The sequence below is a fragment of the Equus quagga genome, chromosome 4, assembly GCF_021613505.1.
Source record: "Equus quagga isolate Etosha38 chromosome 4, UCLA_HA_Equagga_1.0, whole genome shotgun sequence".
NCBI lineage: Eukaryota > Metazoa > Chordata > Mammalia > Perissodactyla > Equidae > Equus > Equus quagga.
The window spans coordinates 111,524,933-111,538,972 of record NC_060270.1 but is presented as its reverse complement, the minus strand read 5'-3'; the positions used below and the strand labels follow the sequence as shown (position 1 = coordinate 111,538,972).

The following is a 14,040-nucleotide window of genomic DNA, read 5'->3' as shown; positions in this document are numbered from 1 at the left end:
TAACATGCCAGCAGCAGGCTGTGCTTATGAATCAAACGACTATACATTTGGGACATCTGAAAACAACCTCAAGGTAATATACTCTTCTAAGGGTATATTTATTTGTAGTTTAACTTTTTTATAATATATTTTTTTGGTTATAAATATATTCACAAATCTGAAAAAAATGCTTTGTCAGACCATGTTTCCCAACGACATGCGTGGTCATGTTCTGCCAAGCAGAGCTGTTGTTTAGCTCTCTCCATTTTCTCTTCTCATTCTCTCACATGGGCCTCTTTCACACGCAAATTTCTCTCTTTTGTTCCTCATCTCAGCAACTACCATCACCGTACACAAGCTCCTCCTCCTCTTTACCTACTTCTTCCCACTCACATTCTGTGTACACATACTTCTTCACCTTCAAGTTCTTAAATATTCATTTTCTCTTCAGTTGATGCGATCCTTTCTCTCCTCTCTCTCTCACATTTCTTTGCTCTCACTTTCACCTTCTCTCAGACTCTGGTCCCCTCACTTCTCTCACACACTCCAACTCCTGCCCTGGGTCCTAGTTCAGGGAAGGACTGTTGGTCAGGAAATCTGCCGAAGTGGCTGAGGGGATAATTGGGGCAAGGGTGGGGGTGCAGACGCATGGATGCTGGGCAAGAGGAGACCAGGTGGTCAGTCAGGGTTTCCCAGGCCTCTGTGGCAGGAGGGGGTGAGCGTGAACTAAAGGATGGGGCCACCAAAGCAGGGGACAGCGGCTGAGTCCTGCTGCTCGACAGCCGGAGCGCACACACACAAGCCACCCAGAAACGCTTGGCGGCCTGGAAGGGGTCTGAGAGTTGCCGTTTGGACATACTGACCTAGACAACCAATTAAGGCATGTTCAAGGTCTGCTGAACAGAACAGTCTTTTAAACGAGGCTAAATCCCCTGTTAAGAGTTGCTGATTTTTCTCCCCCTAAATTTTCCAGATTTACAGTCATGGTAAGAACGGGAAGACGAGTTAGACAAGGGTACTGAAAAATCTGACACATTGAACATGACAGGTGAAGGTACTTTTGGAAACAAACCAGGTATTAGGGGAGCACTGAGGGATCTAGTAGGTACGCTTGATGAGAATCTGTACTGGGAAGGAGTTTAAGCTCAAGGTCAGGAATCATTAATATGCATGCAGGAAGTCATCAACATTTAAGCATAAGCAATATGAATCTCATTAAATCTTCAATCGCTTCCTATTGCCTGAAGGAATTGGTGGTAGTCTAATGATTAAAGCAGTAACATTAAAGTAGAAAACCGTATTCGAAATTAATCTGATCCTTATAAAAGAGGCTAAAATAAAGTACGAATCCGCCTAAGCCCACTTTACAAGACTTCCCTCCGCAGCTGTGATTTTTTCTTTAATGCGTACTGTCTCCCTGACCCCTGAGTTAGGAGGTTTTGCTGAAAAGTGACTGGTGAAAGAGATGTTTGAGGGCTTTTTTTTTTTAAATCTAGGTAATTGATAATCTTTCACACGCTTCCCAACTGCCATCATACTGCTACCTAGCTGTTTGTCGCGTCCCCCACCTACTCACTGTATCACAGAGAACGGCACCCCACTACACCCGGCACAGCCTTCTCCTGCTGTGTCGCTCATTCCCTTTTCTGATTGCAACACCCCTGCACTTGGCAATGCCCTGAACAGCTGCTATTCACAGAGCGTAAAGTAAGGGAGAAATGACAGGAGACGACAGAGAGGAGCTGTCTTTTGAAATATCAATTCCTAGAGGGGCTGGTTTTCAGCAGCATCAGCCAGTTGGCAGAGAGGATGGCGAGGGAGTTCTTTTCATCCCTGACCTATTTCTACTTGATCTTACAGGAAAATCATAATCTTACTGATGACAGAGACAGTGTATGGGATGCCCTAAATTCAGAATTATTACGATGCTGAATAGAAGGATAAATAAGAGTGTGATATATAGACTCCAAATGTGAGAGATAAAAGGACCTCAAAGTTAATTTTCCTAACATAATATTTCAGTAATTAAAAAGTTTTCTCCTGCCAGCCCCCGTGGTGTAGAGGTTAAGTCCATGCACTACACTTTGCGCGCGGGGTTCACGGGTTTGTATCCCAGCGCCGACCTACACCGCTCTACTAGCCACGCTGTGGTAGCATCCCACATAAAGTAGAGGAAGATTGGCACAGATGTTAGCTCAGTGACAATTTTCCTCAAGCAAAAAGAGGAAGATTGGCAACAGATGTTAGCTCAGGGCCAGTCTTCCTCACAAAAAAAGAAAAGTTTTCTCTTGTGGATGTGTTAAAAGTTTGTTTAAATCATAGTCGTATTTCCAGTAGCCCTCCTTAAGAAAAAAAGTCATTTTAGAAATGCCTACTCTTTCTATCCAAATGGTGAGATCATGGGTGACTTATACTTTCTTCTTTATACATTTCTATAATATCTTAATACTATCACTATGAATAGTTATTAAGGGCTTTTTATGTGTCAGGCACTGTGCTAAGAGCTGTTGTGGTAGCCAGCCTTCAAGATGGTCCCCAATGACCCAGTCTCCGGGCATTCACACCCTGGTCTGCCACACTGTGCTGGTCTGTGTGATCGATAGCATATGGCAGGAGTGATAGGAGGTCACTTCTGAGATCAGGTTATAAAAGACTGTGGCTTCTGTCCTGGCCACCCTGGTTCTCCCTCTCTTGCATGACCAGTTTTGGAAAAAGCAGGCTGCCATGTTGTGAGCAATCTTATAGAGACACACAGGTGGCAAGAAAGTGAAGTCTCCACAAAGAACCAAGGCTGGCCATGTGAGCTTGGAAGTGGGTCCTCCAGCCCCAGTCGAGTCCTGGGATGACTGCAGCTCCCGCCAACAGCTCAACTACAACCTCATGAAAAATCCTGAGCCAGAGGCACCCAGCTAAGCCATGCCCGGATTCTTGGCCTTCAGAAACCATGACATAGTAAGTGTTTGTTGTTTGGGATAATTTGTTACATAATAGGTAACTAATAGAGCTGCACAGGCATTATTTCTTTAATCCTCACAAGTACCAGTAAGGTAGGTACTTGTCTCATCCCCATTTTACAAACGAAGAAACTGAAACTTAGGTAGGTTAACTAACATGTCCAAGGTTCCACAACTAGTAAGCAGCAGCGTCAGGATTCAAACCTAAGCAGCCTAACTTGAGAACTCACATTCTTAGGCACTAATACACAGCCTGCTTCATATTACCTTTATAATCAGAAAATATATTTTCAAAGTATTTTCATTCCTAGAAAAAGAAATTCCCACTCTTCCTCCAGTCCTACCTCAGAGGTAGAGGCATTCTCCCTACTTCCTAGGGGAATCTCCCTCTTCTCCTCCTTCTGTTCCTTTCCACCTCTTTCAAGTCTGCTCTCTCTCCAGAAAGCCCCCTGATCTCCAGGATTTCCAGTGGATTTCCTTCTTTCTTATCAGTTTCCTTCCTTCCCTTTGCTTCTAAACATAGCCAGGGCCTCTATTTCAAAAACAAAACATATGTCCACATAAATGTCCACAGCAGCATTATTCATAAGAGCCAAAAACTGGAAATAATCCAAATGTCCAAGAATTGGTGAATGGATAAGGAAAATGTGACATATCTATACAATGGAATATTTTTTGGCAATAAAAAGGGATGAAGTATTGACACATACTACGACATGGATGAACCTTGAAAATATGCTAAGTGAAAGAAGCCAGTCACAAAAGACCACATATTATATGAGTCCATTTATTTGAAATGTCCAGAATAGGCAAATCTATAGAGACAGAAAGCAGATCAGTGGTTACCTAGGGCTGGTGGGGATGGGAAGATTGGGGAGTGACTGCTAACAGGTAAGAAGTTTTGGGGGTGATGAAAATGAAAATCAACTGTGATAATGGTTGGACAACTCTTTGAATATACTAAAAACCAGTGAATTGTACACTTTAAATAGGTGAATGTATTGTCTATGAATTTTATCTTGATAAAGTTGTTATAAAAAAAAAAGAGGACAAAAACCTCACACTTCTCTACAGCCACTAAGAACCATCACTTTTCATCTGTTCCTTCCACTGATAAAATTTGGTCCAAGCCACCATGACCTCCTAGTGGCCAAATTCACTGACCTTTACTGAGTCATCCCAAAGCTTCCTCCTGAGCCTCTTCCTGACTAGGCTCTCTCTTCTACCAACTCCTCTTCTGCTTTGATGATCCTCACCTTCCTTGGCTCTCCTTTCCAACAAGTCACCAGGGCCTGATGAGTTCTTCTCTGTTTCATTTCTCTTGTATCCATCTCTCCCTTTCCATCCCACAGTCATTGCACTAGTTCAGGGCCCTGTCACTTTGCTTCTGCCACCACCCCCTAACTGATGTCATGGCTTTCCCTCTCCAATACATCCAGAACACCACTAGCAGCAGATTAAAATGGAGACACCATTTCACTTTCTTGTCAAAAACCTTCAGTGGTCTCGGCTTCCTATAAGATAAACCCTAAGCTGGCCTCCAAGGTTCTCCACAACCTGGCCCTAGCCTGTATTACTACTCTTCATCTCCTATACCTCCCCTATACAAACTCTCTGCTACAGCCAAACTCACCATTCCAGAACTCTCCAAACATGTCTTGACTTTTCCTGTTTCCAAATGATTTGCCCACTTTTTTTTTTTTTTTTTAATGTATGCTTTCTGGTGAGGAGGATTGGCTCTGAGCTAACATCTGTTGCCAATATTCCTCTTTTTTTTTTTTCCCCTCTCCAAAGCTCCAGTACACAGTTGTATATCCTAGTTGCAAGTCCTTCCAGTTCTTCTATGTGGGATGCCACCTCAGCATGGCTTGATGAGTGGTGTGTAGGTCCATGCCCAGGATCCCAACCAGCAAACCTTAGGCCACTGAAGCAGAGCATGTGAACTTAACCACTACGCCACTGGCCGGCCTGACTACTGCTCTGCTTTATCCCCTTAGGAATGCCTCCCTCAGCCTCTCTGTTGACCACTTTACTCATCCCTCAAGGCCCTATTCAACTCTCATTTCTTCTGTGAAGTAATCACTCCAGCCCCAAATTACCTTACCTTCCTCTTATTCCCAGACCACTTCTATACTGTTCTGCATTGTTATATGTATTAGGCTTCTTTCTCCAGTTAAACTAAAAACTATTTGACCCAGTTCAGAACTCACTTCCATCATGAAACTCCGACTACTCCCCCGAAAACTTCCTGTTCTCTCACTCCCCATTCCCAGTGTACCTGTTCTTCAACCTTCCTAGGAATTCCCATCTTAGGACAATTCCTTTCTCCTCCAAACTATCAGCCTCTTCTCTTTTCACTTCCACACTCTCGATTATTCATTGTAATAATAATGGCCCCCCCCCAAAAAACAAGATAGACAAGGTCTATGTCCTTAAGAAATTTCCAGCATAGGCTAGACTCTGGAATTCATTAGTTCCATTTTACTCCCTGGTCCTTCCAGTGCATCCATCTGGAAAATTCCAATCAACCCAACCATCTACCTTCACTCTTACACACACAGGATGATGCCCATTTGAAGAAAATCACACAGTGGCAATGAAAGGGGCCACTACAAATATACTGTCTCTAATTTCTCTTGGATCTCAACACTGCTGAGCAATCCTTCCATTATTCCTGATCAGTTTTTCCTCCTATTTCCCAATCCCCCACCTCGTTTCATCTCTAATCTCTGCAAAAATGCACAGAAAGAAATAGAAGTCACTGGGGGATGAAGTTTTTTCAATTTCTATCCCCTCTCCTACCTAAAAAGTATCTGCATGCACACCTACCATTTCCTCCAACCCTAACGGAGCAGGAGTCTGGTATCTTTACCCCTTCTCACACACAGGCCTCAGCCATTCAGGTGGTCCCCAAATCCTGCATATTCTACTGCCCAAAGTAGCCATCTCCAACTTCCCCTCTGGCTACTCCCTAGCTCTCACCCTACTTGCTTGCCATATTAAACCGGCAGAGCTCCCAGAAGGCTGCATGGGCTCCCACGTCCCTTACTTTGGGCAAGAGGCCCGCTCTGTCTCTAGACTCCTTCATCTGACCAGGCCCTCCTATACAGGAGAACTCAGCTCAGTCTTCTCCTCCTCTGTGAAGGTGAAGACTCCTCAGTCTCTATTGGATGATCCCATTGCACCGTTTGCTTACCTCTATCTGTGCATTTATCTTCCTCTGTTGTAATAATTGATTTAATGTCCAATTCTCCTAAAGGACTGTGAATGCATGGAGAACAAGAACTGTGTATTCCAAGTCCAGTACAGTGTTAATGGCACATCCGCCACTATCTAGATTCCCTTTGTGTTTCCACAATGCTTCAGTCAAATCTCTTCTCTCTCCCCATTAATCTGTTCATTAATGCCTTGTGATCAGAGAATGTAGTTTATGTAATTTTTCTTTCTAGAACTTATTGAGGTTTTTTAGTGGCGTAACTCATCAAGTTTTATCCTATTCATGTATATTTGTAAAAAAAATCCCTTTAATCCAAGGTATCAAATTTAATATTAAATCAAATTTACTAGTTACAACATTCTCAACTTCAATAACCTTATTATGTCTGTGCCATAAATTGCCAAATTAGAGTCATGCTAAAGTTTCCCACTATGATTGTGGTTTTATCCATTTTTCCTTTTATTTCTAATAGCTCTTACTTTATGTATTTTAACACATTATTTGATTCATAGAGATTCATATTAATAACTTTATTGTATCAGAATTAACTAGCCACTTTTCATTTATTCATTCAAAAAACCTTTCTTGAACGCTTATTATGTCAGGCATTGTTTGAAGTAGGTGGGATATGTTAGGTAACAAAACAAAAACCTTTCTCTTTGTGGAACTTACGTTCTAGTGGGGGAGATAGGCAACAGACAATAAATATGACAAATAAAGTACATCATACAATGTGTTAGAAAGTGTTAGGTGCTAAGAGTAGGGTCTTATATGACAATATAAAGACTTTGGCTTTTACTCTGAGTGAAAGGTTTTGAGCAAAAGAATCACATGATCTGACTTACATTGTTTTTTTTTTTTTTTGCTGGGAAAGATTCACCCTGAGCTAACATCTGTTGCTAATCTTCCTCTCTTTTTTTCCTCCCTCCCCAAAGCCCCAGTACATAGCTGTATACTCTAGTTGTAAGTCCTTCTAGTTTTCCTATGTGAGCCACCACCACAGCACAGCTACTGACAAACGAATGGTGTGGTTCTGCATCCAGGAACCAAACCTGGGCTGACTAAGCAGAGCACGCTGAACTTTAACTGCTAGGTCATCAGGGCTGGCTCTGACTTACATTTTTAGAAGCTCAGTTTGGCTGCTGTGTTGAGAATCAAGTATAGGAGGGCAAGGGTAGAAGAAGCAGGAGGACCACTGGTGGGTTATTGCAGTGATCCAGGTAAGACATGATAGCGGCTGAACTCAGGGTGGTGACAGTGGGGGTGACAAAAATGTTTGTATTCTGGGTATATCTTAAAGGTAGATTCAATGAAATTTTGTTTTTCCCTTTTTTTGTTGTTTTTTTGTGAGGAAGATTCACCCTGAGCTAACATCTATTGCCAATCCTCCTCTTTTTTTCCTTTTTTTAAAGATTTTATTTTTTTCCTTTTTATCCCCAAAGCCCCCCAGTACACAGTTGTACACTCTTCATTGTGGGTCCTTCTAGTTGTGGCATGTGGGATGCTGCCTCAGCGTGGTTTGATGAGCAGTGCCATGTCCGTGCCCAGGATTCGAACCAATGAAACACCGGGCTGCCTGCAGCGGAGCGCGTGAACTTAACCACTCGGCCACGGGGCCAGCCCCTCTCCTCTTTTTTTGCTTGAGGAAGATTAGGCCTGAGCTAACACCTGTGCCAATCTTCCTGTACTTTACATGTGGGATGCCTCCACAGCCTGGCCGATGAGTGGAGGAGGTCTGCACCCTGGATCTGAACCTGCGAACCCAGGCTGCCACAGCGGAGCACGCGGAACTTTAACTACTCAGCCATGGGGCTGGCCCTCCACAGGATTTCCTGACAGATTGGATACAGAGTGAGAGGAAGAAAGGAATTGGGGGTGATAGAAAAGTTTATGGTCTGAGAAACTGACAGGATGAAATTACCATCAACTGAGTTAGGGAAGTCTTTGGAGTGGAGCAAGTTTTAGGGAAGAGATTAGAAGTCCAGTTTTGGAGTTTGGGACATGTTGATTTTGAGATGGCTGTCAGACATCCACGGGGAAGTGTTCAGTAGGCACTTGGATGTATGAGTCTGGAATTAGGAGAAAGGTCTTGGCTGGGGGCATAAATATGGGAGTCAACAGCTTAATGGATGGTGTTTAGAGCCTCTGGACTGATGAGATCATTAAGGGGACAGTGAGCATAGAGAGAAAAGGTCCACGTTACTGCCTGCATGTACTCCCTACAAGTGGTTCCTTAGGTTTTCCCCTGAAAATTAGATATTTTATACCATTCCAGTTACTATTGCTGTGTAACAAGTTACCCAAAACTTAACAGTATTAAACAAAAACTAGTAATTTTAATATGCTCATGAATTATTTGGGTCAGGAATTCGGAAATGAATGTCTGAGGCTACATGATGTCTGAGTCCCTTGAAGGCTGGGGATGCCTCAATGGCTGAGGTCTGGAACCATCTGAGGGCTCATTCACTCACATATCTGGTGCCTGTGAGGGGATGACTTAAAGACTAGGTCTCCTGACGAGACCACTTTCAAGTGGCCTATCCCAGTGGCTTGGCTTCCTCACAGCACGGTAGCCCCAGGGTAGTTGGGTCTCTTCCAAGGCAGCTCAGGCTCCAAGCACGACTGTTCCAGTGAACAAGGCAGAAGCTGCATTCCCTTCTAAGATAGCCTTGAAAGTCACACAGCATCACCCCCCTACTCTCTTTTGGTGGAAGCAGCCACAAGACGGTCTGGATTCAAGGGGAGGGAATATAGATCCCACTTCTTGTATCAAAGAATTTTGAGGGGTGGGGGGTGGGCACAGGGGGTGAAGGGGAGCACTTATGTGGTGACAGTGAAGAAATAATATACAATTGAAATCTCACATTGATGTAAACTATTATGAACTCAATTAAATAAAAAAGAATTTTGATAGTATCCTAAGGGAGATGCTATTTTTTTCATCACATCTTACCTCAAGAAATTAATGAAAGCCATGCTGCGATTTGATTGTTAAGTATGTTATGCAGTAAAAAGCTATATTATAATAGAGTTGAAATGTATTTGTTAAAAAATATCATATACCAAAAATCCATCTCCATCCTCTGGTTATCAACACGAATAGAGTTTAAGTCACAGGAAGCTCCTTATTAATATTAGCATTTTCCAAATCACCCATGGACTGCATCCAAAAAGTTTAATTCTAAGTTGGTTTGCTGAAACTGAGGATACATTTTCCTACAGATGCCACACAAGGTAGCAAGGATCTCAGGTCAGTTGACAAAAGTTTCAAGTACTTAATTCATGATATACAATAGCCCCTCTCCTACCTGGAGGCTAGATTTTTGAAAAACCACTATGGTAAGAGAATTCTCAGTGGAAGAATCTATGGCCTTAGAGTCACAAATGAACAGAAGCATATATATATATTTTTACATTTGTTAAAATAAAAAAATCAAGAATAATAAAATATTATAAGCATTATATACATCTTAAATTATAATAATGAGTATATGTAAGTAATTTCCATTTACCATTCTGTGATCATGGAAATCTTGAAGATGTTGCTTTCCTATATTATAAATTACATAGACATTTTGCTTTGTTGCAGAGGGTATGCATAGTAAAAAGACATCTTTCCCTCGAGTCTGGTCCCATTCAAACATTCAATGCCTTTTATATTTCTTTGTGTGTGCGTGTGAGGAAGATTGGCTCTGAGCTAACATCCATTGCCAATCTTCCTCTTATTGCTTGAGGAAGATTGTCGCTGACCTAACATCTGTGTCAATCTTCCTCCATTTTGTATATGGGAGGTGGCACAGCATGGCTTGATGAGCAGTGTGTAGGTTCACGCCCAGATGCAAACCCACAAACCTGGGCCACCAAAGCAGAGTGCACGAACTTAACCACTATGCCACCAGGCCAGACCCTATATTTCTTTTTATTTTTAATACATTAAAAATATACTCCTTTGGATAATAAAAATGTTATCTTCTCAATGTACAAAATTCAAGCACATCAGGTATAAAGAAAGTAAAAATCAGTCCAATCTCACCATCTAGATATAATAGCTATGAACATTTGGGTGAACATCATTCCAGATATCTCTTTGTGCATATAAACACATAAGGAAACAAAGATATATAATTTTACATAAGTGGGAAATACTGTTCTATACTCTTCCTTTTTTTCTCAATATATGTCAACAACCAAGTCTCCCATGCAGCTACATCATCTTTTTAATGGCTGCATAGTACTCCATTGTATGGATGAACTATAATTTATTTAGCCATTCTCTTACCAACAGACATTTCAGATTCTGTCTAATATTTCCCAATTACTATTATCATAAAGCTACATTCTTACTCATATATCTTTCCACACTGATCCTATTGTTCTCTCAGGATAAATTCTTAAAAGCAGAATTGTTAGGTAAAAAGAATGTACACCTTACACCTTGATACACATTGCCACACAAACCTCTGGAAAGGCCAAACTATTTCACACACTCACCAACAGTGCCTTTCTTAGACTTTCTGCTGGACTTGTCAACAGTCTGCCCCCTCTCCTCTCACCAGCTTCAGCTCCCTCCACATGGATTGTGGAAAGACAGCAGGACAGTACTTAGGTCCAAGAGTTTACTTCCATCAGCTTCCTTCATATCTCCCATGACTACACCACTTAAACCTCAGGCACTTCTAGATTTCTCTCCCTCCCCCACCTCCAATCTCTGTTTTCCAATCATCTCCAGTAAGTCTGACTCAGAATTCAAATTACCTGGAATGAAATTCTCACAGTTGACAAAAAAAATTATGCAGATGTAAAAATTGCCTTAAATTATTATCAGAAGGAGATGTAATATAAAAAAGGAAAAGAGGGAGAGAGAGACAGCATGCAGAGGAGGGAAGGAGGGAGGGAAGAAGGAAGAAGAAAGTCACTAGTTTGGCCTATCATGTGAAGAAAACTGACATTTTGAGATAAATTATTCTTTAGGCCTACTGTACAACTTTTGTGAACAAATATTTCCAAAGGAGGTTGAATTCTGAAAGGTCTTTCATTCAGTTATGAAACTGAGTACTTACTATGTACGGACATTGCTCTCCAGGCTTTGGGGAGACAGAGATGAAGAAGGTAAGATCCTTGCCCGTAAGAAGCTCCTACTCTGGCAGGTGAGATAGAGGTGTAAACAAATACTTTTTAGATAAGTGTACATACTTTGATACCTGGTGAGAACTGTTGTGATAAAGGTACACCATAAGGTACACCTTACTTGCTACGTAAGTAGACTGGGTCAGTTTGACTGGGCAGACGCAATGCTGCTTTAAAGGAGAGATTGCCTTTAAGTGTGACGTTGAAGGATGAATGGTTTTCTGGGTGAAAAAGGATATTGCAGGGGCTGGCCCGGTGGCCTAGTGGTTAAGTTCGAGGGCTCTACTTTGGTGCCCTGGGGTTTGCTGGTTCAGATCTCAGGCGTGGGCCTAGACACCACTCATGAAGTCATGCTATGGCAACATCCCACATACAAAATAGAGGAAGATTGGCACAGATGTTAGCTCAGGGACAATCTTCCTCACACACACACAAAAAGGACATTGCAGGCAGAGCAATTATAGAGGTACATAATGGTGAACCTTAGCAGAGATAGAAGGGTAGGGAACTGGCAGGGGATGAGGCTGAAAAGGTAAACTGAGGCCACACTGTGATGGAGTTATTCTTCCATGCTAAGGGATTCAGACTTTATCTCCTCAATGAGGAGTTCCCAGGGGCTTTTCGGTAGGGAGGCATCATAATCAGATCTGAATTTTAGAAAGAAATTCCGGTTGTGGGGAAGAAGGACGAGGTGGAGACCAGCTACAAGGACCTCGTCTAGGCAAGGAACGGGGAAGAACTGCACCCACACCATGCAGAAAACTGCAGGGGATCCAAAAATGGGATTTACTGACTCACTGGACAAAGAAATTGAGGGCAATGGTGGACACCAAAAGAACTCAAATGCTTTCACTTAGATACTGACTAGATGGTGATCCCATTAATGGAAACAGAGTATATAGGTAGAAGAGCAGAAGACGTGGAGGAACGTATTCATTTCCATGTCAGACCTGCGTGTTGGACACATGTGTACGTGTTTGGCCTCCTCCTTTACCCTGACTCGATCCTCTTCACCATTACCTGCAGCGCGCACACACAAAACGTCTAAATGCCATTATTTTTTAAAAGAGGAAACAGAAAGTAACTTGATTAGTAAACAGAGTTTGGACTGGAACCCAGATCTTAAAAGATGTAAACTGCACTCTTTTCACAAGGCTGCACTCTCATTTGACCTCCACTCTTCCATCCAACCATCCAAAATACTGCCTACAGCACCTTCCCCTTACACGTTTCTCACCTCAAATCTTCCTGTGGCTCCTTACTCATCTCCACTAACTCCGAAAGACTGAGGTCTATCCGCCTATCAATCTCCTTCTTTCTAAAACATCTTCCTCTCTGCTTTTCACACACACTCATCAGAGCTGTCCTGTCCCACCTGAACTCTGCACATTGATTTCTATGGACAGACCATGCCATGCAGTGAGGAATGAACCATTAAAAAAAAATCAGGGGTCAACCTGGTGACATAGTGGTTAAATTCACATACTCCCCTTCAGCAGCCTGGGGTTTGCAGGCCCCAATCCCGAGTGCTGACCTACACACCATTTGTCAGGCCATGCTGTGGCAGGCGTTCCATACATAAAAAGTAGAGGAAGATGGGCACCGATGCTAGCTCAGGGCCAATCTTCCTCAGGAAAAAAAATGGGGAGGGATTGGCAGCAGATGTTAGCTCAGGGCTAATCTTCGTCAAAAAAAAAAAAAAAAAATCAGTCATGTCCAAATGCCCATTTTGACTCTTACCATCTGTGACCTTAGTCATATTATTTAACCTCTCTGCCTCACTTTTCTTGTCTGCAAAAGGGAATAATGCCTATCTCACTGAGTTTTAAAAGGTAGCTACTATATATAAGGTGTTTAACACAGTATCATATACTTAAAAGGCATTTAATAAACGACAGCTATTTACTATGAAAATAATATTTACCTCACAAGACTATTGTTCCTACGGGCCTGACACCTAAGCAGTCCCTCAAAATACGTTAGTTCCCGTCTCCCTTCATTCTTGAAACAACTTCCTAGTTCTTTCCAATAAAGACTCAGAAACTAGTTCCAATCCAACAAAAATTCCCCTAATTCAGCTGAAAAACTATTTGTACATTTACTAAAATCTCACCCCTCACGCAAGGATAACACTTACTGAGAGCTACCCAGACATAATTTCTCCTCTTCGTAACTTTAAGTCACTGGAAGAGAATAATCCCATTTTTCAAGTTCCCCAAAGCCAACATTATATCCTGTTGGCTTTGTGTTGTATCATGCCAACAGCTACAAGTTGCCTTCTCTGTGTCAACTGGGTGTCCAGGTACATTTCAGAGTTATGGTAACTTCAGCTCTCCGCAGCCGGAGTAAATAAGTTTGCTACGCTAACCAAACAACAAAAGTGGAGAAGAAAACTTCAGACAGTGTCCCATTAATCTCAAGTGACTGTGAACAGATGCCACGCAGTGACGTGGTCCAAGCGAGTGACGAGTGAACCAAGGTGTCTGTTCCTGCAGCGTGTCAATGTGTCAAAGTGTGCGCGTGTCCGTAAAACTGAAAGTACACTCGTGTGCGCCGAGACGTCTGAGCACGGATGTGTACCCCTTTCAACCCGGGTGCGCAGCGAGCGAGCGACGGCGCGGACCCCCACGGGGCTGTCCTCCAGGTGCTTACCTCTGAGGACGAGCCGGTGGACGCCGCTGGGCGCCGCCATGTTGGCGCTGGTCACGTGGCCGCGAGCCCTCGCTCGCCGCCCTGCCCCGCCCCGCCCCGCCCTCCGGAGCC

The 14,040-nt window shown here is 42.8% G+C and overlaps 1 protein-coding gene across 5 annotated transcripts in view; it reads right to left on the bottom strand.

Moving 5' to 3' along the window:
• The window catches only part of METAP1D (methionyl aminopeptidase type 1D, mitochondrial), a 71,283-nt gene extending 57,288 nt beyond the window's left edge, over positions 1 to 13,995 (bottom strand). For all 5 annotated transcript variants that reach the window (XM_046657728.1, XM_046657729.1, XM_046657730.1 and 2 more), the window contains exon 1: positions 13,930 to 13,995. In XM_046657728.1, the coding sequence (XP_046513684.1) occupies positions 13,930 to 13,969 (40 nt within the window). In that variant the 5' untranslated portion in view covers positions 13,970 to 13,995. The remainder of the gene's footprint in view (positions 1 to 13,929) is intronic.
• Positions 13,996 to 14,040: the final 45 nt, after the last annotated feature.